The sequence below is a fragment of the Aspergillus sydowii genome (assembly GCF_001890705.1).
Source record: "Aspergillus sydowii CBS 593.65 unplaced genomic scaffold ASPSYscaffold_15, whole genome shotgun sequence".
Classification (NCBI taxonomy): domain Eukaryota; kingdom Fungi; phylum Ascomycota; class Eurotiomycetes; order Eurotiales; family Aspergillaceae; genus Aspergillus; species Aspergillus sydowii.
The window spans coordinates 670,925-695,578 of record NW_024467873.1 but is presented as its reverse complement, the minus strand read 5'-3'; the positions used below and the strand labels follow the sequence as shown (position 1 = coordinate 695,578).

The window sequence follows — 24,654 nt, the reverse complement described above, 5'->3', positions numbered from 1 at the left end:
TCTACCGGGCGAGAATCGGCAATGGCACGATCCAGGAGTATACAGCGGGAATGAACAATAACTATCAGTCTCCTGGATCTATTGAAATTGTGGGATAGTCACAGGTTGAAACGTGTTGGATTTTGCTCGCCGAACGCCGTCAAGCTAATTACTGCGCTGCCTACTTGGGTCTATGTATATACATGTAAACATCACTCCAGGTGCATCCCGTTCAAGCAGGAATAACAACACTAAATCCCAGAAAATCGACCCATGCATCAAGTCCAATTTAAATGTCTATTTGTTTCCCGATACTGCCCGCCCATAGCTCTTCTGTGCCCCGTAAACATACTCCGGCGAAAGCTACGGCTATAATCCGAGCCCCGCGGCCGCAGGCCTAGACCGCCGATACGTGGGAAAGATCTAAGCAGACCATGATTAGCCAAACCGCATCACAGATGTAAGGTTGAAGTCCCGACGAGAAATACCTTTGTCCCGGACCACCCTAGCCTAAATGCTGCCTCATGTGCAAATAGCTCACCAAATCCGAGCATCAAGCCATTCACAAACGGAAGAACCAGATTGATTGCCGCACCGCGGACGATGCTCCAGAGCGTCGTGGAGGGTCTGTAGAGGATCAAAGGCGAGTCTGATGATGTTGAAGTGGCGTCGTGGTTGGCTGAATAGATCTCCGAATCGGAGGGGATCGTTAAACCGGACTCGTAGAGCGCTGGTGCTGAGTTGGAGACGGAGGCGGTCTCGTTTGAAGCCATGATTGATGTAGGGGGGGTGGACGGGTCAGTGAGCGAGAGACCGTGGTGAAGAGAAGTTGGTCGGGCTCTCGTCGCGAAGCCAGTTAAGAGGAAAGAATGGCGGAAATGCCTAAAGTAGCTGACAGGATTCAATAAGTTGAAGCTGGTTGGATCTCGAACAAACCCATAGATTAGTCCCGGGCGGACATCCCCAGCTTCCTGATTCAGCAGCCGCTGCTTTAACGGTAAACACGTGACCCGCCTGTCACGAACTATAAGGTGGGGCCTCTTTCGTTCAATGGCAGAAGAAATTCTCGTGGTCAGGAACATTGAACATGCTATGTGTATTTTCTGTTGTGGGTATTCACTGATAATGTTGGGCTTATCCTAGCGCCCGGTTTACCAATATTCTCATCCGGGAAAAGAGGTTGTAGAGCCTCCTGACTAGTCGGTACAACAAATATTAACGAGATAGCTATAGTGAGCCCGGTAAAAGTGACTACGTAGTCTCATTCAACATTTACGGAAATAGTTATCTTTCACATATTCCGGCTAAGGTGTATTCGATGAGTTTCTCAGAAGAAGTGGTGTCATTTTTCTCGCTTTCCTGACTAGAGGCAATGCAAACAATCAAACGGCCCATACAGCTGTTAGGTCATGAATTTCATAATCATTCTTCTGATCTATATTGCTTAGTTCCTGGGATTGTTATGGACAGCTTTGAATTCATGGTATATTCACGTATTAGTCTGTAAAACGAGGCTGATATGGTTCCTGAGGCAGCACGGAATTTCTTGTTCCCGGATGACCAATCAGACAACAGTGACGTACTTTGCTTTTGTTGAAGGTTGGAATCCCGAAGAACCTCATCAGCTGTCCTCACTGCTCGGTGTTCACCTATTTGCTCCGATTCCTTAATCCTTCTACCGTACTCTCTTTTTCTGCTCTCTAGCTGCATAACCGAAGCCAGAGCTGCGTTTTTGTCCGATTATTAGCCACGGGCAGTAGATCAACCATGAACCCCGCCGATCGCGATGAGGTCGTCTCGCAGTTCTGCGCTATGACTAGGGCACGTCCCGACGAGGTTAGTATCTTATCGCAATTCAAAAGCCTTGCTAACCTGGATAGGCCCAAGAATATCTAGCAACCAACGGCTGGGATCTCGAGTCCGCAGTTACCGAGTTCTTTGCGGAGCAGGACGAGAGCGCGGGGTTAGTTGGACAACAAGGCCAGCCTGCAGCCGAATCCTCATCCTCCACACCTCGAGAATCCTCCACCTCCCGCGGACAACCTCCGAAGAAGTTCGCAACGTTGGGTGACCTTACATCTGGCGCGAACGACAGCGAGGATAACGACGACGATGAGAACCAGGACTTCTTTGCGGGGGGTGAAAAGTCCGGGTTAGCTGTACAAAACCCAGACGACCTCAAGAAGAAAATCATTGAGAAGGCTAAAAAGTATGTCGCCGTAACCCACTCTGTGTAAATAGTTGAGACATTCTAACTGCTTATAGGACTCAACTGCCTGCATCCGATGACAACGAACCGAGACGAAACAACTTCACGGGTTCCGCCCGCACATTAGGTGGCGAGGACATGCCCAGCAGGGTAATCGATGCTCCGAGTGCGCCTGCTGAGCCACAAGTTCCTCGTCGCGTACGGAGGACACTACACTTCTGGGCGGATGGTTTTTCAGTAGACGATGGTGACCTATATCGATCGGATGATCCCCAAAACGCCGAGATTCTCAATAGCATACGGCAAGGTCGTGCGCCGCTCTCAATTATGAACGCACAACATGGTCAGGATGTGGATGTTGAGATCAAGCAACATGACGAGAAGTACGTTAGGCCGAAGCCCAAGTACAAGCCATTTGCAGGCCAGGGACAGCGACTAGGAAGCCCGACCCCTGGTGTTAGGACTCCTACTCCGTCTGAACCGACCCCTGGCGCTCAAACGAGCTCTGAGCCCCCAAAGCCCAAAGTGGACGAATCCCAGCCCGCTGTCACACTACAAATCCGTCTCGGAGATGGAACCCGCCTTACCTCCCGATTCAACACCACTCATACAATCGGAGATGTTTATGAGTTTGTGTCTGCTGCCAGCCCACAAAGCCAAACTCGCCCATGGGTCCTATTGACAACATTTCCTAGCAAGGAGCTTAGTGACAAAACTGCTGTGCTCGGCGAACTGGCCGAGTTCAAGCGCGGGGGAGTGGTGGTACAAAAGTGGCAATAGACTACGGCAATGAGGGTCTTAAACCGAAAAGCGTCATTCTACGAAACAGCTACTAGTATATTCTGACTTTGGCAACACACTGGACAAATGATGAATAGTTTATTAGATAGTGGCGACATACCAGAAGAATGAGGACTCATGGGGTAGCGTGGACCTGAGGTGTTTTATACCATTTGTATTGTAGAGTTGGTCGGTTAGTAGACGTTCTCCGATTGATAAGCAGCTCCGCGGAATGACGCAGAAGCATGAACCACCACTGCGAGATCGGCTTCCCCAACTTTCCCTTCTACTCTTCCTACAACATATTACTCCCGCAAGTATCCGAAAATGCCTCTAGAAGGAGTCAAGAATATCATCCTGGTGCGTTCAAACCTACAATATCTTCTTCTCGGAGGCCGCCACTCGCAATGAGAAAATTTCCAGCCCCTCCACGTCTTATCGATAACAATCGACAGAGACATGCCCCCTCCATGGCCACATTGAACCGCCAATACCGAGCATACACTTACGAATGAATTGATAACAGGTCCTCTCTGGCAAAGGAGGCGTCGGAAAATCCTCCGTTACCCTCCAACTCGCGCTTGCCCTCTCGTTACAAGGAAAATCCGTTGGGATTCTCGACATCGACTTAACGGGGCCCTCCATCCCACGCCTCGTCGGACTCGAGGGCGCAAAGATCACACAGTCGCCAAACGGATGGGTACCAGTACCGGTACACGACTCCAGCACAACAAGCGATGCCGCGACAGCGGGCGGTAGTGCTGTTGAAGGCAACACAGACGGAGCTGGTAGAGATATAGAAACAGAAACAGGGAAACCAAGAGGAAGCCTCCGTTGCATGTCTCTAGGTTTTCTCCTCCGCGATCGCGGCGACGCCGTAATTTGGCGCGGGCCCAAGAAAACAGCTATGATCCGACAATTCCTCACGGACGTATACTGGGGCCAAACGGACTATTTGCTCGTCGATACGCCACCGGGTACAAGTGACGAGCATATTGCGCTTGCGGAGGAGCTTCTTAAAATATCTACGACTGCCGTGAACGCTGATGGCTCTATTATTAATGGACTGCCTCGGCTCACGGGGGCGGTGTTGGTAACAACCCCGCAGGCGATTGCGACGTCGGATGTGCGCAAGGAGGTGAACTTCTGTGTGAAGACGAATATACCGACGTTGGGGGTTGTTGAGAATATGTCGGGCTATACATGTCCTTGTTGTGGGGAGGTGAGTAATTTGTTTTCCAGCGGTGGTGGCGAGGTTATGGCGCAGGAGATGGGAGTGAGGTTTTTGGGGAGAGTGCCGGTCGATGTGCAGTTTGGGGAGTTGGTAGAGGGAAAGACTCAAGATGAGAGTGAAAATGAGGAGGAGGATGGGACCGAAAAAGGGGATGCGGATAAGATGGAGGTTGTGGATGAGAGGCCGTTGGTGGAGAGGTATAGAGAGTGTTGGTCGTATGGACGGTTCGAAGGGTTTGCGAAGACGTTGATAGGGGAGATTGAGGGGTGATGAATCGGTTTGAAATGTGTGAAAAGTTAATTTTGGTGTTTTATAGAGACGATTTACATCGTGTATAGCATTGTATTCATGGATATCTTGATTAGAGGGGAAATATCAGTTCTAGGTCTCAATGAGTATGTTCGCTAAGCTAAGATAAATAGTGCTGAAGAAGGGGTATTGGTCGTTTATTTTCGGATATGGTCATCATGTATGGACAAATGTATCCCACCGCGGGAGTGGTATGCGTGTGCGTATATTCATGCTGCTCGTTCATTCTGTCGCTCTAGCATAGCTCGTAGTCTGCCCTCTGCCGTCTGTTGCCCAGATTCGCAACTATCATTCCACGCAGCTTGTTTCAGCCAGCGGAAGAGCGATTGTACGTCGGATGGCTTGGATGGGTCTGCCCACTGGCTAGACACGTCTGCGGTTTGGTGTACTTGGTCAGACAAGTGGTCAGGCTTAATGTGGCCGTTGGCCTGGGCGTCAAGGAGAATCTCCGAGACCAGCGCCGGAGTAAGGATGTTTTGCACTTGATTGTCTTCGCGTTGCTCGGTAGTTCTCAGCAACACCCGCCCGTCCGCTTTGGGCCTCGAGGCAAACTCACGCGTTGTGGGAAGAGATTCTAGGTTGTGCTCATGGTCAAGCTGTTGTTGACCTGATGGATCGCTCGGATGAACCACCTGCGACGGTGCTGAGATAGGTGGTAAGAGGGTGTCAAAAAAGGTGTAGTTTGAAAACGACGCATGGTCACGGCAGTCCGCAGTCATTTCATCATCATAGATGACTATATTATCACCAGAATCGGAGCTGGCTTCTTCGACAGGCAAAAGCCCACCAGGCGGCGCACGAATCTCGCCTAAAGGCGCAATATGACTCCCATACTCGTTGGCTAGACTGAGCCTGCTACGACCGCATATCTCTCCGATCGAGTCGAGCGTGCCGCGAATATTTGGCTCGATGGCCCGAAGGATGCCATCTATACTGAACTCTTCGTCCGAGGGGAGCTCGGGCTCCTTTCTCTGTGAACTCGATGTCCCGGGGAACAGAAATGACCGCCGTGTAGGCATCTTGGATGGACCGGAGTTACCATCAGGATCCCCAGAATAGGACCTGACAAGAACAGGCTGTGAAGCTAAGCTCGAAGGCCTCCCGCTGCTAGAACTTTGGGCTGCTTGGCGCGCCTTCAAGGACAGGGGCTTGGGATGACCGTTGAGATGGCGTAACGCAGTAGTGCGATAAGCCCGAGCGGTCTCATCAAGAGCGTTTTCATAGCGACAGGGATTCGCTTGGTGGGAGGAACTAGCAGTCTCAACGGGGGAGAACGAAGAGGACTCTGGAGGGGGCTGCGTCCACCTCGGCCGCGCGGACGTAGAGGAGGATGGTCGCAATGCATCAAGGTGGGAGGGCAGCCTGCTGGAGGGTGTCTGATCCATTTCCTTTAACCAAGCGAGTGTCGACGAAGCGACCAGTCGCTCTTAGAATGCGGCAGTGGTTGCGTCTGTAGCTCCAGACAATAGCGTCGTGAGCTCCTCTGGTGATGCAGGGAAAGACACGAACGCAACACGACAACGTCCACCGCGGGCCCAGAAACCCCGCTTCTCAGGTAGAAAGACTGTCAGTGTCAGGCCACAGACACGTAGGGGTGCTCCAGCGCATTGCATAGAGGACCACAAAGTGCATGGGATCAGGCAGTGTTGGACAAGCTGGCATGCATCGAATAAGCATAACCGGGTTCGACGCTGGCAGCTGATTGATGCGGGAAGATGCAGATGAGACAGTCTGAGTTGGCAAGGAATTGAATTCGTCTGGGCGCCTGAGTCCGTGCCTCTGTGGGATTACTCCGCAGGCATGGTTACGGAAGTTGGTTAGTTAAGTCGGTGATCCGTGGCGGCGGAGTCAACCCTGCGCTGTCCAGATGGAGACTCGCCCAACTCCGCATTCCACTCCAAACGCAAACACCTGCCAGCTCGACCCTTCACATGCAGCTGCCTGCTTGTCTTCTCTGCCTACTCGATAATTTGGCTGACGATTTGTCTGAGTGACCCCCAACATGAATAAATTTCGCGTATGCAAGCCCAGCTGTCCCCCCCCGCCCCCGATTGGCCTCCGGCAGCATTAAGCTGACCTCAGTTTGAATCCTCCCAGTTTGGCGATTCTGACGAGTCCGCATCCGACTTGGACGATGATACGTCCGGTCTTCCATTTCCTGAACCTTTATCCCGCGCATCCTTCCTCTCACCAGACTTCAACCCGGCGACATACCTCTCCTCCTTAACCAATCGCCATCAGAGTCTTGAAGACCTGCGCCAGGAACTGCGGGATCTCGATCAATTGCTCAGCCGAGAATTGCTGGACTTGGTCAATGAGAACTATCAGGATTTTCTGTCCCTGGGGACTGCGCTAGAGGGAGGGGAGGAGAAGGTCGAGCAGGTTCGCGTCGGGCTGCTTGCGTTCCAACGGGATGTCCAATCAGTCCGAGATAAAGTCGAAGCGAGGCAAGCGGAGGTCGAGGAGCTACTGAATGAGAAGAAGCGACTACGAGCGAATGCGAACATTGGACGTGCGTTGTTGGATTTTGCGGATCGGGTCGAGGAGCTGGAGAAGAGATTGATGATTGGAGAGCAAAGTCCACAGGGAATTTCAACGGAATCATCTGATACCGAATCAGACTTCTTAGAGAGTGAGAACGAAGACGAGGATGAGGATGAGACGGAGGATGACGAACGTGGAGAGAATACGGCACCGCTGGTCTCGCTCAAACGACTTGAGCACCACCTACAGAAATATGTCTACCTGACTAGGTTGTCGTCTAGAATCGGAGATGAACATCCGTTCCTACTCGCGCAACAGCAGCGCATGTCAAAAATCCGGTCGGCGTTACTTTTGGACTTGAAGAAGGCACTTGAACAAGCGAAACAGGCGGGAGACAAACGAGACACCAAAACGCTGGCCGTTTTGCGTCTGTACAAGCTCATGGGAGAGGATACAAGTGCCGTCTCCGCTCTGAAAGACCTGACCATATAGATAGAGTTTTGGTTGTTATTGCATAGCGCCGGCGTTGAGAGTATATGCTTGAACCAATTATCATTATAATACACCGTATCCATCCTAATAAAACATGTTCTATACAGCAGAGATCAAAACTATTTTACACGCCAGTCAAGAGGGCGGGATCCACGGAATTTTCCGTTTTAAATTCTCCGTTGAGGCTGAAGCCGGGGCCGTTGGTCGAGCTCAATACCTGCAGTCAATCAGTAACAGTTAAGGAGGTGTTATAATCTTGGACTCACCACTTCATAGATCTGCTTTGTAATTCGGTCGTTAAGACCGAGCGCGTCCTTCTTCACTTGCTCAATAGTAACACGAAGGTTGTCCCTTAGTTGTTCGGGGGTAAATCCCAGTTGTCCGATGGGAAGTCGGATCACAGCATCACGCTCCCTGTACACCGTACCCCCACGAAGCATCTCAACACGAGAAGCCACGTCTTCAACGACAGTACCTGTTTTCGCGCTGGGCATCAAGCCTCTGGGACCGAGAATCCTGCCCAGCCCAGCCTTGTTCATCGCGTCCACGCTGTCGGGATGGCAAATGCATCGATCAAACTCAATTTTTCCGCCCTTCACAGCATCGAAGACCTCCTGTTCTCCAACTAGAACTGCTCCGGCCGCCGTTGCTTCCTTCGCGTGTTTTGAGCCGGGGGGACAAATGACGCAAATTCGGGATTCGGTTTGAACTGAGTGAGGGAATCGGAGCATGTTACGGATGACAGGACCGTCTCTTCTGGTTTTCAGTCGGATGTGGATTTCGTACTTCGAAACAGCTGGCTCCCGGCCAACTTCAAATGCCCGAAGGTATCTACCATGGAGGAAAGATTAGAGATGTTGCTGGTTCGGGATAGTCGGTGTGCTGTTTACCTCATGGCATCGCAGAGCGCGAACTGCTCCACATCCTTCAGATCCCTTTGTTGGAACTCACGAGGAGCCTTCTTGGACTTTTTGAGAGCGGCTTTTTCTCTCTTCCTCCTCTGGGCAGCCATATCGCTCCCAGCTCCCCGAACCTGATGATAACTAGAAAGAACGGAGCCCGCCATTGGCCCTTGTCGAATAGATGGCCGGTATATTGAGAGCATTGCTCTTGCCCCGCTGGGCATCAGCGAACTGAGCGACGACATGGCGTGGACGTGAAATGGATATGTGCTCTGCTCTCTCTTGTCCAGCAATTGTTTTCCGCCGCAGGTTTGCGCCGGTCGGAGATCAGATCGGCCGGAACAAGGAAATTCCGACCACCTTTCTTTTTTGAGTCACGCCGCATTAAAGCCCCGCCGTCGATTCAAGAGAATAGTCACTCAATTCTTGCTGGATTTTGCTTTGAGAGTCACTTCAAGATGTCTCAATTCCAGCTTACCTTGGCCACGAAGGCCAATCAGGCTGCTTTGCTTCCTGTCCTTCTCGTCGCAACTTCTGTGAACGAAGCTCGACCCTCTCCGATTGTCGCTATCAACTATGAGGATGTTGCAGTTCTCCCGCGGGGCGACAAGGCCGTTGTCGAATTTGTCGGTGCCAGTGGTACTCCTGCGTATGGATCAAGTGCTTTGGAGGAGCTGCGCGCCACTTTCCCTTACCTGAACAGCAAAGAGGAGAAATTGGTAAGTCGTCCAACCCCGCATACCTTCTATAATGCTAACGGCCCTTAGGAGAATGACTGGCTTTCCGAGCTCGATGCTCTTACCTCGCTCGACTTCAAAGCTGTCGATCCGAAACTCCAAAAGCTGAACAACCATCTCATCCTGCGGTCATTTGTCGTCGGATACGCACTCTCCACCGCCGACATTGCCCTCTGGGGTGCCCTCCGCGGAAACCGTGTTTCAATTGGCGCCATTAGAAAGGGAACTCTGGTCAACTTGACCCGTTGGTTCAACTTCTTGGAACAGCTTTGCCCATGGGCGGTCGCTGCTTTGGAGGCCCTGAATGCTTCCGCCAAGGAGAAGAAGCTTGCTAAGGCCAAGGAGGGTGCGAGCTACGACATTGCCCTTCTCAACACCGAGAAAGGAGTGGTCACTCGATTCCCTCCCGAGCCGTCTGGCTACCTCCACATCGGACACGCGAAAGCTGCCCTTCTGAACGACTACTTTGCCCACGAGAAGTACAAGGGTACACTTCTGGTCCGCTTCGATGACACTAACCCGTCGAATGAGAAGCAGGAGTTCCAAGATGCCATCGTCGAGGATCTTGCTCTTATGGGTATCAAGCCCGATAGGACCAGCTACAGCAGTGATTACTTTGACGAACTCCACCAGTACGCCGTCCAGATTATCAAGGACGGGAACGCCTATGCGGACGACACTGATAAGGAGACCATGGCTTCCCAAAGAATGAATGGCGAACCCAGCAAGCGCCGTGATGCTACCGTTGAGGAGAACCTGGCCCGATTTGAAGAAATGAACAAGGGTACTGAGGAGGGAACGCGCTGGTGCATTCGGGCTAAGATGTCCGTTGATAACCCCAACAAGGCCATGCGTGACCCCGTTATCTACCGCTGCAACCCTGCCCCTCACCACCGCACAGGGACAAAATACAAGGCCTACCCTACCTACGACTTCTGCTGTCCAATCATCGACTCCATGGAGGGCGTTACCCACGCTCTTAGAACCATTGAATACCGTGACCGCAACCCTCAGTATCAGTGGTTTTTGGACACGCTGAAGCTTCGTGACGTTCAGATTTGGGACTTTGCCCGGATGAACTTCATCCGCACACTGCTCTCCAAGAGAAAGCTCACCAAGCTGGTCAACGAAGGCGTAGTTGACGGTTGGTCAGACCCCCGTTTCCCCACCATCCGTGGTATCAGACGGCGAGGTATGACCATCCCGGCCCTGCGGGAGTTCATCCTCAAGCAGGGACCCAGCAGGAACATTGTTAACCTTGACTGGACCCTCTTCTGGGCGACCAACAAGAAGTACATTGACCCTGTTGCTCCCCGTCACACTGCTGTATTCAAGAAGGACGCCGTAAAGACAGTTCTCAGGGGCGGACCCGCTGCTCCATACACGCAGGACAAGCCCAAGCACAACAAGAACCCGGATGTTGGCACCAAGAAGGTAACCTACAGCAGCTCGCTTCTCTTGGACCAGGAGGATGCGAAGAGTTTCAAGCAGGATGAGGAAATCACGCTTATGAGCTGGGGCAACGCCTTCGTCCGAAAGATCGTCACTGACTCCTCTGGCGTTGTTACCGAGCTCGAGCTGGACCTGAACGAGAAGGGAGACTTCAAGAAGACCGAAAAGAAGGTCACTTGGTTGTCTGCGGACCAGGACTTGGTTCCTGTTGAGTTGGTTGACTTTGACCACCTTCTCAACAAGGACCTGATGCAGGAGGAGGACCGCCTTGAGGACGTCTTGAACCCCAAGACCGAGTTCCGCGAAGATGCCATTGCAGACAGCAACGTCGCTTACCTCAAGGAGGGCGATATCATCCAGTTCGAGCGCAAGGGATACTACCGTCTCGACAAGGCTTCCGCGCCTGGCAAGCCTGCTGTCCTATTCAACATCCCCTCGGGAAAGACCGGTAAATAGATTAGAAATAGTCTAGCGATTGATCATGGTTTTATGAGATGGATGAGTAGACGAATATAGTACAGCCGCGACAAGGCTCGTGTGCAGAACTCGCATGCCAATAGAAGAAGAATTTATTAAACTCATTATTTCGTTTCTACCGTACTTGCAGACTTCCCTCGCTTAACCCGTCAACGAATCGACGAGAAAGAGATCAACCCTGTGACCTTCCTAACCTCACCTAGAGCTCTCCTGGGGATCTTGGAGTAAGTGCAGCATCTATTGAAACCTTGATACGAGTTTTGGTCCCACGTGGGTGTCGGAAAGAGTCCTGCTTGGTTTCCTGGCAAACCGTAGTCCCCATTTCGAAAAGCACGTTTCCAGATGATTGCAATCGGCATAAGAATGCGAATTATGGAATATATAAATACTCTGCGGAAAAATCGACGACCCTGCAGACATTGTTTGCATAGGCGGTTGAAAAGTCAACTAGTTATTATGCTACCATTACTTATCACCATTTGCGCATTGGCGCTGGCAAGCATTGCTTCCGCCAAGAATGGCACCGTCAAAAAGACATTAACCGGTCACATTGACCCTTCAGAGGTATTTTCCTTCGTTTATGTGCCGTTTGAAGTAGAGCTAGGGACGACCTCCATCTACGTCCTGCAGAACTACTCCGCAAAGGATACTGGAAACGCTTTAGACCTCGGGGTCTTCGACCAACGCGGACAGATCCTCGAGGCCTCTCGCGGTTGGAGCGGAGGATTTCGCAATAACTTCACTATTACGCCGTCTTGGGCTACCCCAGGGTACAATGCCGGGCCTATCGAACCTGGTACCTGGCACGTCGCCCTCGGACCATATACGTCAAATCCCGCAGGAATCGACTGGCAACTAGATATCGAAATGGGATTTGAACCAGTCGACTCCTATTTCGTGGTTGAGTCTGCATCAATGAACATGGATCCTTTGTGCAATGGTCTCTGCACGGAGGATGCACAATGGCTCCGTGGTGATCTCCACATACACACCGTCTACTCTGATGGGCGATATACCCCGGACGAACAAATTAAAATCGCGCTCGAGCAGGATCTTGATTTCATCTTCTTCTCCGACCATAACACAGACTCTAGCAACAATGTCATGGGCTCGTTCCAGCACCTCGCGCTGGACTTGCTCATCGGTCGAGCAATTGAGGTTACGACTCGCGGCGGCCACTGGCAAGCTCTAGGTCTCGATCCGGGTCAACTTGTTGAATGGCGCTATCAAGACAGTAAGGGCTATATACCGGCTGCCCAGGAGGTCCATCGGAGAGGCGGATTAGTTTCTATAAACCACCCGTTTGCCGAATGTTCTGCCTGCAACTGGGTCATTGACGACTGGGACCATAATGATGCTATTGAAGTATGGAACGCGCAGTGGGATGTCGCGGATGAGCAAGCCGTGGCGAAATGGCAGGAACTGCTCGTCGATGGGAAACTCACAGCGGCAATTGGAGGCAGCGACTCTCACTCCCCACCTGCATTGAACGGCGTCCCGACGACAGTTGTGCGCAGTCGCGGCAAGTCTCAATCAGCTATCATTGAAGGTATACGGGCGGGCCGGGCGTATTTGGCCCGGGGACCGGGTATAGAGCTTCTCTTCAATATTCGCCTTCCGTCTTTGTCAAAGGCTGGTATAGCACAGCTCGGTGATAAGATCAAGGCGTCCACGGACGGTGCAGTGGCGGTACTTGGTACGAAAGGCCTCGCAGGCCAGAAGGCCTGTTTTATTACTGATCATGGATACGTCCATAATGATACAGTACGGCACAGTGGGACTATTGAGCAGGCTGTGCCTCGAGGAGCGAAGTTCATGAGAATCGAGGTTAGGAATGTAACGAACGATGCTATGTTGGGAATAACGAATCCGATTTGGTTTTTGCAATAACGCTTGTGCAAAGGCAGTATATACTGTATTGCAGAGTGACATATCTAAATAGTTATACAGCTACTGAAACCTGACATGATGTACTTCATAACCCCCAACCTTGCTGACAACTGCCTGCCCACTTTCCTGCACTTCCTTCCTGGTCGTGGCGTCCAACCGCGCCTGCACCGAAGTCCATGAGATAGCCGCATAATGAGCCTTTCCTTTGGGCTCTGTTTCACTAGGAGAGATCTCCTCGACTACATCACCGCGGGTATACCGCAGACACCCCTCCGAATCGCTTCCAACAGCCAAAGTTCTATCAACAGCCTCCTCAAAACCCTCAGTAATGCCATAGAATGTCGCAAGCTCAACAACGGGATCATCTAGAACCTTATTTATGGCTTCCTCATCGAAATGGGCGTGGATAAGCGCCGGAGCCACGGCGAGAAGGCCGTCCAGGGTCGCAAGGAGATTTGGGTACGCGGGGCCTTGCATGAACTTGTAGTGAGAGGATATATCATCCCAATCTGTAAGTTCATCATTAGATTTATGCAATCTATATTCCACCTGAATAACACATACTGATCATCATCTGGACTTTATTTGCGTCTTCTTCCCACCGACCCCATTTTATGCGGCGGAGACCTTCTTGCTTGGACAGGATCTCGGTTAGGCGTGTCATGGGCTTGTCGATTTCGGTGTCCGAATTGAAGGTTAAGTTGACGATTTCGGTGACTACGCGGGACATGTTGGGTGTGATATTCTTGATTCACTTGTTTCAAGCTTTTGAGGTGAAGTTGTTCGATTTCTTGCTTTGAAGATGTGTTTATGCGGGGCAAGGTGGGCTGGCTATAGGAGGGCCTTTGGTGGGGTTGCTCCCGTGTGTATACCCGTGGCGAAGACACCCGGGTGAGATTTTCGGCGGATATCCACTCCGGTTCTTCGAGATAAATATGTGATAATATCGTTGGATTAATAATGAATTGCTGGTTATCAGCTTGGGCGTCTGTCTATCTGTCTTGGGCGAGAGTGTACAGAAAGGGGGAGCACAGAATGGGTCTTGTTAGGGTTAGTTATAGATAGCTTCCCATGGACCGCGTTGGGCCCGTCTCTATTTCAATGAAATACTAAAATTCTAACTAGTTAACTAAAAAAAGGAATTAGCAAGAAGTGTTTGTCAGCCTCTGCAACTTTCTTTGGATCGGCAGCTGAGCTCGCTGTCCGTGGTTATAGTAGCGCCTTTCAGTAACTAACTTATACAGATACATGATCATGACAAGGACTATAGAGTTAGATTGGACAGTAGGAATAAAATTCAAATATTCGAATACATTGTTGCATTTGGACATGCTAGCGGAGAGAATAAACTTTGAAGGGTGCAAGGTTATTCATATGCATCCACGGAAGTCATGTTGACAAACACCCCTGGCCTGAGCATCCAAAACCTGCAAATGGTAATAAGTAGCTGCGCAGGTCCAGACTCATACAGACAGATGCAGACCCCTGCAGATGCAAATACCGCGATAGGCGTGCCGGGTATGGAGTCGCGTGATCCCACTAGTACTTTTGTATACTGCCAGGCAGTGCCCGAGCAGAACTGGGGTTGGACCTGTCAAATCAGCGTGGACATCGTAATCTTGTGAGCTGCTGACGAATATGGGGCCACCACTGTCTGAAGATCTGGAGTTCTGGACTGTCGTGTTTATCTTCAGCAAGGTCGAGCCCCGCATCCCCATTGCAATGAGTCACCATGGATATTCTTCACAAAACGCACTCGGTAACAAACCAATAGACAACACCTGCAAAACGACCAAGCCTCGGTTTTGGATAGGAAGTGCACTTTATTTTGCTTGGCAGCTCCTCTTTTTGGAGACCAGTGACTGGTGAGTCAGTTCTCTTGCGCTAACGAGTGAGCCCTTGCATACGATAGCACTGACATTGAAGATATAGAGACTGCAGGGTCAAAGACCTTTTTTTTTTTTTTTTACCTCATCTCCCCCCGAGGCTCTTCTCAGTTATTCCCGGGCATCTAGCCAGCCATGAAGCGCACGATAAGTTGCAGCAACACGCTCTCTGTGGATATCCGTGTCAAGAAGCCCCCGAACGCAAATGTTATACAAAATTACGTCTCGTCCTTTGCAACAGGCGAGAAGATCGAGGGTGTTGTCTCAATCGTCTCACAAAACGATCTCAGCTTTGACAATCTTTACATCTCATTTATAGGTAGGCTTTTCTTAGTCGCTTAGATCTTTCATAGACTAAAGTAGAACAGGGGAAGAAAGTGCGGATATCCCCAGTAGCATTCCTGATAAAGCACATCGGCAATTTTTAAGGCTTGAACAATCAATCGACGAATCTGCAATTCCCAGCCCCAAGGTCTTTAAAAATGGGCGGAGATATGAAATCCCCTTCAACTTCGAAGTCACGGACTATCTCCCTGCCTCTTCCTGCCGTCATTCTGCCAATCCCCTTGTCAAGGCAGCCCATCTCCACCCTCCTCCGAGTTGTGGTGATGCTAGTATAGCAGGATTCGGCGGCAAACTGCGGGATGACTTCGCACCATCTGGGTGCCATGTTAATTATTATATCCATTTCAAGCTCGACCGACCCAGTATTACAACTGGTTTACAGGAGACTATCATGGCGAAAAGGCTGAAAGTGCGAATCAAGCCAGCTGTTGGCGACGTGCCGCTGCCAGATATTCCACTTGGTAGTCTCGCCGATGAATACAGCCTACACCATGAAGAGCCCATCCATAGCAACTTCCCTAAACGCCTGATCGGCCACTTAGCAATGACGTTAGAACAACCGGAGTGCTTCTACCACCCCCTGCGCGATCCTATTAGGTTGATCAGCAAAGCTATCCGGATTTTCTTAGTATACCAGCCCTCTAAACCGGCTGATTCCAAACCACCGGAGCTCAAATACCTTCGAGCCCAGATAATTGCGACAACTATATACACCACAAACATTAACGATACCCATCCCCCCTCTAAGAAGAAGGACTTCCTCGGTCGCCCAATCAACTTCCGTGACGCCGAGCTTCCATTGTCCATTCCTTCTCTTCCACGGCTACGCTGGACGCTGGACGGGACGGGGGGCTACACAGCAACTCTACTGGTCCCAGTGACTCTACCCAAAGACAAGAGTTTTATTCCAACGTTTCATTCCTGCCTGATATCTCGAGTATACAGTCTTGCGTTTCAGCTTTCTGCCCAGGGCACATCTTCGCCATTCCGGCTGCGGGCTGCGATGCAGATTGCTGCAGAGCGAGATCCATCTGCATTGCCTTCGTATAATGCGTCTTTGGGGGTTATTGATACGGCTTAATGGTGAGATTTGCTTTAATGAGGTTACGAGATGTATTTTGCATCGGCCAGTTATTTGAGTGTATAATATAATATAAGTATGTTTTCTCGATTCAATTATTGCTTCTATGTTGCTTTTCTGGAGCATCGAAATGACCCTGCAGTTATCTACAGGCTTCTCGATCTGACATTTCACTGCATGGATATCACTAGCCCTAACGGCGGGCAGATCTTCGGGGCTGCAGTGGTGGCTGTAGATATCTACTATAGCCGACTGTTGCATCTTTATACAACTCTTTGATGTTCGGAACACTAAAACAGTTTGTGTTACCAGTCTACAGCAATAACCATCTGAGAAGCAGGCCAGAGGAAACATGACTCCCCAATCAGGTTGCAGCCTCTCCGCATTACCACAACTTCTGATTCCCACCCCCATTTTCCCATCACCTATCTGACAAACAGCATAGGGATCTGGTTATAATATTTAATTTATTGTTAACTAGGTGGGATGTTGAAATTCGTGAGACCGTCGTTTAGAGATCCGCATTCAACCCCTTGTGATGTCAACGTCACATCCGAACCCAATATCATCGGAACCACCGGGATGCCTACCATCATCCTCCCAAGCTCCGTTATCCGTGATAGGTGGGAGAAAACAAGCCTGATCTGGTTCCATTGGCATCAGTTGTTCCTAACGAAATATCGTTACACCTCCTAGGTCTTAGCCTGTCTTTCTGCACTTTCAGCCTGTCCGTGATGAAGTCAAACTCTAAATGTCTGATTTAGTCCCACTGCATTAAAAACGAGGAATGATGCCGTCAATTTGCGGCTATTTCGGATATGGGGCCTTGTGTCTTCGACGTCAAGACGTCTTAGAACGGCCCTCATGTTGATGGGGTTTCCCAACATGGCCAATGCGGTCATTTTGAGTATGCGATGCGGAGATGGCATCCGTTGCCCATAGGCCAGGCATTTACTGTTCGCCGTAAACTCAAGACGGGTATCATGCGCTTCAACCGGAACTTTACTTGACTCTACGACGTCAGCAATTTTGACCCTTGGGAGCTGTAGCCCGAATACCGAGAGTTTTCTGGTTAGCAAACTCCGTCATCTTCTTTCAAACCCGTGTCAGGATATTTCTGTGCGGGCTTTTTATCGAACTGCACAAGCTTGCGGTTATAGGCGTCTGACTCGGCGTCTGACTCGTCGCTCGCTCAGTTTCCTTTGCAGCCAAAACAAGTCATTCATTCGCCAACATGGCTGAGCGCACCGGTGGCCCGTCTGGCAATGTCAAGATAGCCGAAACAAAGGCGCCCAGGGGAGAAGGGATGGCAGGCGAAGGTGAAAGGACAGCATCGTCAGCATCTGCGTCTGCCGAGAGACGAGGCTCGAGACGCGTATCTCGCTCTTCTACTAGGACGGAAGATTATGCAAATCTCGACGAGTATGGTAAACTCGTCAAGTACATCTCAACTTTTCGTGACAAGGGCGACGAAGGGGGCGAGGAACATGTCGAGGAGAGGAGGATTTGGTACGCGCCTTGGAAGAAACGCAAGATCCATCTCAAGGAGCAGGAAGAGCCAGGAAAGTACCCGGAGGACTGGTTGATCACGGACATCAGCCAGGGCTTGCCTAGCAGTGAGATACAAAATCGACGGCGGCGATCTGGATGGAACGAGTTGGTCTCCGAAAAAGAGAACCCCGTAGCCAAGATTCTATCGTATTTCCGGGGACCGATTCTATATGGTACGTGTCGGCCTCCATTGGCTGGTTGCTGAATATTTCTAACTTGTTTAGTTATGGAGCTTGCCGTCCTACTCGCTGCGGGTTTGCAGGACTGGATTGACTTCGGTGTTATTATTGGCATTCTGTGCTTGAACGCCGCTGTCGGTTGGTACCAAGAGAAACAAGCTGCGGATGTTGTCGCTAGTCTTAAGGGAGATATCGCTATGAGAGCCAATGTTATCCGCGATGGCCAGCAACAGGAAATCCTAGCGCGAGAGCTCGTGCCCGGTGATGTGGTACGTGATATAAACCATTGAGTACATATATTGGTATTAAGATCAGCAGATCATTGTCGCAGATGGCCAGGTTGTGCCTGCAGATTCGAAGGTTGTGTGTGATTACAACGACCCCAATGGGTTCGAGGAATACAAAGAACACCTCCAGCGTGGCGATCTCAGCAGCACGTCAGAATCCGATATGGAAGAAGGCGAAGGCGAGGGCAAGGAAAAGGAAGCCGAGCAGAAGAAACCGGCCAGAAAGCGTGGCTATCCAATTTTGGCCTGTGATCACTCTGCTATTACAGGAGAGTCACTCGCGGTGGATCGCTACATGGGCGGAATGATCTTCTACACGACAGGATGCAAACGTGGCAAGGCATATGCGATTGTCCAAACCGGTGCAAAGACATCGTTCGTCGGACGCACGGCTACTATGGTTCAATCAGCAAAGGGTGCAGGCCATTTTGAAATGGTCATGGATAACATTGGCACATCACTCCTGATCCTTGTCATGGCATGGATTTTGATAGCATGGATTGGTGGTTTCTTCCGACATCTCCCAATTGCTTCCCCTCGCCAGCAGACCCTCCTCCACTACACTCTATCACTGTTAATTATTGGTGTTCCTGTTGGTCTACCTGTCGTGACAACGACTACAATGGCTGTAGGTGCAGCGTATTTGGCAAAAAAGAAGGCTATTGTGCAGAAACTCACTGCCATCGAATCTCTTGCTGTATGTCTTCAATTCCGGGAAAAGGAGAAAGATCCAGCTAATATTGTCAGGGTGTTGATATTCTGTGTTCCGATAAAACTGGAACGCTGACCGCAAATAAACTCAGTATCCGCGATCCCTACGTGGCAGAAGGGGTTGATATCGACTGGCTTTTCGCCGTGGCCGCTCTTGCATCTTCTCATAATATTGATTCTCTCGATCCCATTGACAAGGTCACAATTCTAACGCTCAGGTCATATCCTGGTGCGCGAGAGATCCTCCGGAGAGGGTGGACAACACAAAAATTCACGCCATTTGACCCGGTTTCCAAACGTATCGTATCGGAGGTGAGCTGTGATGGGGTCAAATACACCTGTACCAAAGGCGCGCCAAAGGCAGTTCTCCAAATCTCCAACTGTTCGAAGGAAACCGCCGACCTCTACAAGCAAAAAGCACAAGAGTTTGCGCACCGAGGCTTCCGATCTTTGGGCGTTGCTGTTCAACGAGAAGGGGAGGACTGGACACTCTTAGGCATGCTTCCAATGTTCGACCCGCCGCGAGAAGATACAGCCCACACAATTCGCGAATCGCAAAATCTTGGTATCAGCGTGAAGATGCTTACGGGTGATGCCCTGGCAATTGCAAAAGAGACGTGTAAAATGCTTGCCTTGGGGACGAAGGTGTTTAACTCGGACAAGTTGATACATGGCGGGTTAAGTGGAGCAATGGCCGGCGATCTGGTTGAGAAGGCAGATGGGTTTGCAGAGGTGTTTCCAGAACACAAATATCAAGTTGTCGAGATGCTTCAAGAACGAGGCCATCTTACTGCGATGACTGGTGATGGCGTCAATGACGCACCGTCGTTAAAGAAAGCTGACTGCGGTATTGCAGTTGAGGGAGCTTCGGAGGCAGCACAATCAGCAGCAGATATTGTCTTCCTAGAACCCGGATTGTCAACTATCATCGACTCAATTAAGATGGCACGACAGATTTTCGCGCGGATGAAGGCATATATCCAATACCGCATTGCTCTCTGCTTGCACTTGGAAATCTATCTGGTAACATCGATGCTTATTATCAACGAAAGTATTCGTGTCGAGTTGATTGTCTTCCTTGCCCTATTCGCCGATTTAGCGACTGTTGCGGTTGCCTACGACAATGCCTCGTTCGAACTGCGCCCCGTGGAATGGCAGCTTCCAAAGATCTGGTTCATTTCTGTCCTCCTCGGTATCCTCCTCGCGTTGGGCACCTGGGTAGTCCGCGGCACATTGTTCCTGCCATCCGGCGGTATTGTCCAAAACTGGGGTTCTATCCAAGAAATTCTGTTCCTCGAGGTTGCACTCACAGAAAACTGGCTAATCTTCGTCACCCGCGGAATTGAAACTTGGCCATCCATCCACCTCATCTTGGCCATCCTCGGTGTCGACGTTCTGGCGACTATATTCTGTCTCTTCGGTTGGTTCAGCAACGAGACAATGCCCACAAACCCTGCGACGTCCTTCGTCGAAACCACCAACGGCTGGACGGATATCGTCACCGTCGTTCGAGTCTGGGGATACTCGCTTGGCGTTACAATCGTCATCGCGCTCGTTTACTTCATGCTGAACAAGTTCCAGTGGCTTGAGAACTTGGGCCGATCCAAGCGCGATAAGGGAGATGTCAAGATCGAAAACCTCCTGGGCCACCTTTCTCGGCTGACAATCGAGTATGACCAGCCCGGAAAGCCAGTCGGACGATTCTTCTTGGCAGCAACTAAGGAGGAGGAGGATGTTGAGTAAGGTGGATGCTTTAACTATACTCCGTGTTTGTTGAAATTCGGGTGAACTGGTGATAGGGCTTTGGAATCTGGGATCTGGGAAGGTGGAGGGCGAGATGGAGAGGGACATGTTGCGGTGGCTGAACTTAATACACTGTTTTAATCTGGTTTACGATATATTAATGACTAGTGTTAATTAATATAATACCACATGTTCTAATAAAACGTGCAGGTGAATACTTATGCTTGCATTATATTATTACCGTATCACTCTCGGGAACAGTGAGTGCTCATCACCTTTCCTCGTTAATAAACCAGGATGGCTTCTTTATTGATTAGATAGCGGGCATAAGGTAGTCATCATAGCCAAATTACGCATCAATGCGCTTCCAGATCCTCTCCAGATCATTGCCCATCGCTCTCTCAGTCTCCTTGTGCAGGGTGCGAGTGTCTAGCGAGCGCTTGGCGACAGAAGCAGCCATTTCCTCCTTGGCCAGTTCAACTATGGCGTCGTCAGTACACTTACTCTACATATCAGAACGAAGGGAGAGGGAAAGAGCAGGATTGACATACCGTGGCTGAAAACAGCGGCACGCTTTCCACTCCACATGGCGTGAGGGACATTGGTGCTGCCATCATTGTTCGCGTCTCCGATACCCCAAACACCATCAAGACTGGTCCTCAGGCCAGATTTGGTGCTGGTATCGATCTTGCCATCATCCATTTTCAGACCCATGTCATACGGAAGTGACGAGCGCTGCGAGGTTCCGAAGTTCGTCAGGAACGCATTTCTAATCACAGGCTCGCCCTCGGTGAAGTGAATGCGGAAGATATCGAACTGTTTGCCGTCATCGCTTCGGTTGTCGCCGCCGTCCTGCAGACGTTCGATGGAGGCAATGGTTCGGTTGTCGATCTGGACGTTGTACGCCTCCATGGCGGCCCGCCAGTCCAAGGAGCCTGCATCCAAGATGGCAACTTCCTCATTGGTGTAAGAGCCGTTCACGAACGCAATGATGTCCTTGTTTAGCGTCGAGATCTCGGTAACACTGGAGACAATGTGGTGCAGGGTTCCAAGGATACCGTAAGGCTGGTCGCGGTGCTCGAATCCATCGCACCAGGGACACCAGTAGATGCCCTTTCCGAAGGCTTCGCGGAGGCCGGGGGTGGCGGGGAGGTCATCGACGAGACCGGTGGCCAGGACGATCTTGCGTGCCGTGTACTCGGTACCCTTGGAGTCTTTGGCGCGGAAGATGGTGGTTGCGTTGGTGCTGTCCACCGGAGTGATGGAGGCGATGGCGTTGTCGATGAAGGAGGCTGTGCTGTTGTAGAACGAGGTGATTTGGTTCCGGGCCGCATTGCGGAATGTGGCCGGGGGAGTACCTAAAGTTGTCGTTAATCTTACTGGTATGTACGTGGCGGTTTTATGTATTGGGAGGAGGAGACTGTACCATCGTTTCCGATCACATCATGCATCTCACGAGTGGGATCATTGCGGTACTCGTGCGAATCGAAGAGAGCAGTCTTGCGACGGACACGAGAGAGACCGCTCAGTGCGCTGAGACCCGCAGGGCCTCCGCCGACGACGATGACATCGTAGTCGGTCTCAGGGATGGAGGCAGCAGAGACGGCCGAGCCGCTCAGGGCAAGGGCGAGAGAGAAGAGCTTGGAGAGGAGCATCTTGGATTGACTGCAGATTAAGGGGGCTGCTGGGCTGGCTACAAAGAGGAGAATCGGGAGGATGTGGTGTGTTTATTTATACCATGATGCTCTGGCCCGAAGGAAAGAGCATGCTGCCCTTGCAGTCTGCGAGTTCAGCTGTTAATTCCTCGGCCTTCAGCCAAGGACCAAGAGCAGGAAGAGCTCCAGCTTGAGAAGCTGCAGGATCGAATCACCATAAAGATCGTCAAAATAGTTCATGCAGGATGACGATCTGTGACTCGTGATTTCTGGAGGAAAAGGCCGTTCGGGGCTCCTGCATACTGCGCGTTGCTCCAGTGCAGTCTACAAGAACTGGAATTTGGAAGAGAAGATATGCCGTGGGGTGAAATGGTCTCCCTTGTGCGACATGGCTATATATACCCGGAATATTAGAATGTCACTAACCCATCAAAGTAGACACGAGAGTGAGGAAAACAAGTCGACCGAAAAGGACGGATGTCATGTGCAGATCAGTGCTGTTTCTGACCAAGCCCGCCCACTGTCGACAGCAGCCCATTCAGAAGGTTCGGGGGTTGATCATGATCGTCGGCCTGATCTTGGTTCTGGTTCTGCTGCTCTCCCGGGCGTGGTGGGCTTGCGCTCGCCTGCCCGTCCTGCTGCGAGGCGGGCTGCGTTTCCTGCTGTCCTGCAGAATCTGAGTGGCCTTGTTCCGCTTGTTGCTGCTGAGGGAGCTTCGGCGCGGGCGAAGCTGCAGCATCTGTTTCCGAACTCGATCCGTGTGCAGATTGCTGCTGAGCGCCCTTGCCCAAAGCCTTCTTGACACCATCCAAAAACCCCTTATTCGCATAGGCCTGGCTCACATCCCACATCATCACACCTCCAAAGCTCTCAAACCCCTTGCTGTACTGAATTACTGGCTCCAGGCTCTCAATAGGCAGGTACCCCGTGCTCGCAGCGCACTTGTTCGCCGGGACGCCGAGGAACACACGCACGTCCTTATTCTTACTCTCTTGGAGAGCCCACTTGTCCCAAACGTCGAAATTGAAGCCCTGGGCTGCGGTTCTGCTGCCGGTTTCATTGGCCTTGGCCGCCTTATCCTTCGTCTCATCCGGCGTATATGCATTCACCCCACAGAAATTATTGTAAAACTGCACAAATACCGCATCGACAGCCGCAGAGCTGTTCGTGTTCAGGATGTCCTTGTCCGCGGCATCTGGGAAGGGACACTGCGGCGCCGCAGTAAGGTAGTATTTCTTACTTTTATCCGCATCCGCGAGAGATCGCAGCTTCGTCGCGAACTTGCCCATGTGTGTGACCGCGGCTTCGAAGTCAAAGTCGAATCCGTCGACAACAGCTTTGCCAAACGGTCGGTGTATCTTGCTGTCACCCTTGTCTGGCCCGAATGTTGACCAGACGAGGTTTGCTCCGTCTTCGGCGGCTTTATCGGATTTGAAACCACCCTCACTGTAGGTTGCGCCGCCGATGGAAAGGATGATTGTCTTGTCTTTAGATTGGCACTTTGTGATGTCTTCTCTGTACTGGAGTTAATCTTCTCCCCTCAAACTCGTGGGATGCATAGAAATTGGAACACATACCCAATCTCAGGACAGTTCTTCAGGTTTGTGCCATTGAACGTGTCGCAATCTTTAGATGTTGAGCCAAAGTCAACTTCTGGAGCGCCTCCTTGGCCATTGATTGTCATTAAAAAGGCCATAACGATGACATCGATATTGGAATCTATAGTGGCCAGTCAGTTGGCACTCAAGGGCCCGAAAACAGATAATATACTCACCATCACAGTAGTCCCCCAGCCGCTTCTGAGCAATATCTCCTCCCGAAGCTTGGTATGAATCCTGCCCTAGACTCAGTTAGCTCACTGTAATCCTATTCGAGACCATCGGGTCTCTATTCACCCCAGTATACCACAACTGTCGAGTTAGACGACAAATCCAACTTGGCGTACACTGTCTCCAGGAGCGCCAGGCCAGCTGTCAGGGCGAGGAACCTCGTGAAGAAGCCCATTTCCTTTTTCCTTATCTTTTTCCTTTCCTATACTGCGCAACCCTGAAATCTCCGTCGGCGACAAGACGGGACAACGACGAGGTACCTACCTACCAGAGCCGGGGTCGAAATGAACACACAAAAACGAAAAGATAAAACAGTCCCATCCAATTCCAAGTATTCAACTGCCGACTCTTAAATCCCAATATTGCATACCGACCAGACATGTTTTTGTCAGCATGTCATTCCATATACAACAGGAATATGGCATTCCAAAGATGTCTGAAG

General features: G+C 50.9%; 12 protein-coding genes across 12 annotated transcripts; 6 read left to right on the top strand and 6 right to left on the bottom strand.

The window, feature by feature from the left end:
* Nucleotides 1-67: 67 nt before the first annotated feature.
* ASPSYDRAFT_50699 (TOM13-domain-containing protein) lies at nt 68-982 on the bottom strand. The gene is made up of 2 exons (XM_040848133.1): nt 468-982; nt 68-402 (listed from the first exon to the last, which is right to left on the bottom strand). The coding sequence occupies exons 1-2, from the start codon at nt 750-752 to the stop codon at nt 349-351; spliced, it is 339 nt and encodes a 112-aa protein (XP_040697732.1). The 5' UTR covers nt 753-982; the 3' UTR covers nt 68-348.
* Nucleotides 983-1,596: 614 nt separating this feature from the next.
* Nucleotides 1,597-4,472, top strand: ASPSYDRAFT_211861 (uncharacterized protein; the record flags this gene model as incomplete). The annotated part of the gene is made up of 5 exons (XM_040844024.1): nt 1,597-1,815; nt 1,860-2,188; nt 2,245-2,950; nt 3,075-3,143; nt 3,495-4,472. The coding sequence occupies exons 1-5, from the start codon at nt 1,747-1,749 to the stop codon at nt 4,470-4,472; spliced, it is 2,151 nt and encodes a 716-aa protein (XP_040697731.1). The 5' UTR covers nt 1,597-1,746.
* Nucleotides 4,447-6,359, bottom strand: ASPSYDRAFT_509058 (uncharacterized protein). Its single transcript, XM_040848175.1, has one exon. It carries the CDS (start codon nt 5,894-5,896, stop codon nt 4,721-4,723), a length of 1,176 nt encoding a protein of 391 aa, XP_040697730.1. The 5' UTR covers nt 5,897-6,359; the 3' UTR covers nt 4,447-4,720.
* A 154-nt stretch (nt 6,360-6,513) lies between these two features.
* Nucleotides 6,514-7,487, top strand: ASPSYDRAFT_94415 (COG2 family protein; the record flags this gene model as incomplete). Its single annotated transcript, XM_040852963.1, has 2 exons — nt 6,514-6,528; nt 6,609-7,487. The coding sequence occupies 2 exons, from the start codon at nt 6,514-6,516 to the stop codon at nt 7,485-7,487; spliced, it is 894 nt and encodes a 297-aa protein (XP_040697729.1).
* Nucleotides 7,488-7,611: 124 nt separating this feature from the next.
* Nucleotides 7,612-8,634, bottom strand: ASPSYDRAFT_162077 (mitochondrial 54S ribosomal protein uL1m; the record flags this gene model as incomplete). Its single annotated transcript, XM_040843057.1, has 3 exons — nt 7,612-7,704; nt 7,754-8,318; nt 8,378-8,634. The coding sequence occupies 3 exons, from the start codon at nt 8,632-8,634 to the stop codon at nt 7,612-7,614; spliced, it is 915 nt and encodes a 304-aa protein (XP_040697728.1).
* A 160-nt stretch (nt 8,635-8,794) lies between these two features.
* On the top strand, nt 8,795-11,182 carry ASPSYDRAFT_72723 (glutamate--tRNA ligase GUS1). The gene is made up of 2 exons (XM_040850671.1): nt 8,795-9,108; nt 9,157-11,182. Exons 1-2 carry the CDS (start codon nt 8,848-8,850, stop codon nt 11,032-11,034), a joined length of 2,139 nt encoding a protein of 712 aa, XP_040697727.1. The 5' UTR covers nt 8,795-8,847; the 3' UTR covers nt 11,035-11,182.
* A 329-nt stretch (nt 11,183-11,511) lies between these two features.
* On the top strand, nt 11,512-12,945 carry ASPSYDRAFT_162071 (PHP domain protein; the record flags this gene model as incomplete). The annotated part of the gene is made up of 1 exon (XM_040843056.1): nt 11,512-12,945. One exon carries the CDS (start codon nt 11,512-11,514, stop codon nt 12,943-12,945), a length of 1,434 nt encoding a protein of 477 aa, XP_040697726.1.
* A 60-nt stretch (nt 12,946-13,005) lies between these two features.
* On the bottom strand, nt 13,006-13,675 carry ASPSYDRAFT_36146 (uncharacterized protein; the record flags this gene model as incomplete). Its single annotated transcript, XM_040845396.1, has 2 exons — nt 13,006-13,454; nt 13,510-13,675. The coding sequence occupies 2 exons, from the start codon at nt 13,673-13,675 to the stop codon at nt 13,006-13,008; spliced, it is 615 nt and encodes a 204-aa protein (XP_040697725.1).
* An 889-nt stretch (nt 13,676-14,564) lies between these two features.
* On the top strand, nt 14,565-16,472 carry ASPSYDRAFT_50689 (uncharacterized protein). The gene is made up of 3 exons (XM_040848132.1): nt 14,565-14,810; nt 14,878-15,150; nt 15,200-16,472. The coding sequence occupies exons 2-3, from the start codon at nt 14,967-14,969 to the stop codon at nt 16,255-16,257; spliced, it is 1,242 nt and encodes a 413-aa protein (XP_040697724.1). The 5' UTR covers nt 14,565-14,810; nt 14,878-14,966; the 3' UTR covers nt 16,258-16,472.
* Nucleotides 16,473-17,563: 1,091 nt separating this feature from the next.
* ASPSYDRAFT_161859 (putative plasma membrane H(+)ATPase) lies at nt 17,564-20,728 on the top strand (the record flags this gene model as incomplete). The annotated part of the gene is made up of 4 exons (XM_040843038.1): nt 17,564-17,981; nt 18,033-18,256; nt 18,306-18,971; nt 19,022-20,728. The coding sequence occupies 4 exons, from the start codon at nt 17,564-17,566 to the stop codon at nt 20,726-20,728; spliced, it is 3,015 nt and encodes a 1,004-aa protein (XP_040697723.1).
* Nucleotides 20,729-21,077: 349 nt separating this feature from the next.
* On the bottom strand, nt 21,078-22,383 carry ASPSYDRAFT_162148 (uncharacterized protein; the record flags this gene model as incomplete). The annotated part of the gene is made up of 3 exons (XM_040843063.1): nt 21,078-21,208; nt 21,280-22,086; nt 22,155-22,383. 3 exons carry the CDS (start codon nt 22,381-22,383, stop codon nt 21,078-21,080), a joined length of 1,167 nt encoding a protein of 388 aa, XP_040697722.1.
* A 581-nt stretch (nt 22,384-22,964) lies between these two features.
* Nucleotides 22,965-24,387, bottom strand: ASPSYDRAFT_98891 (uncharacterized protein; the record flags this gene model as incomplete). Its single annotated transcript, XM_040853269.1, has 4 exons — nt 22,965-23,898; nt 23,961-24,102; nt 24,158-24,223; nt 24,279-24,387. Coding segments are annotated over 4 exons (1,251 nt in total), but the record flags the coding sequence as incomplete, so codon positions are not given.
* Between the last annotated feature and the right edge of the window lie 267 nt (nt 24,388-24,654).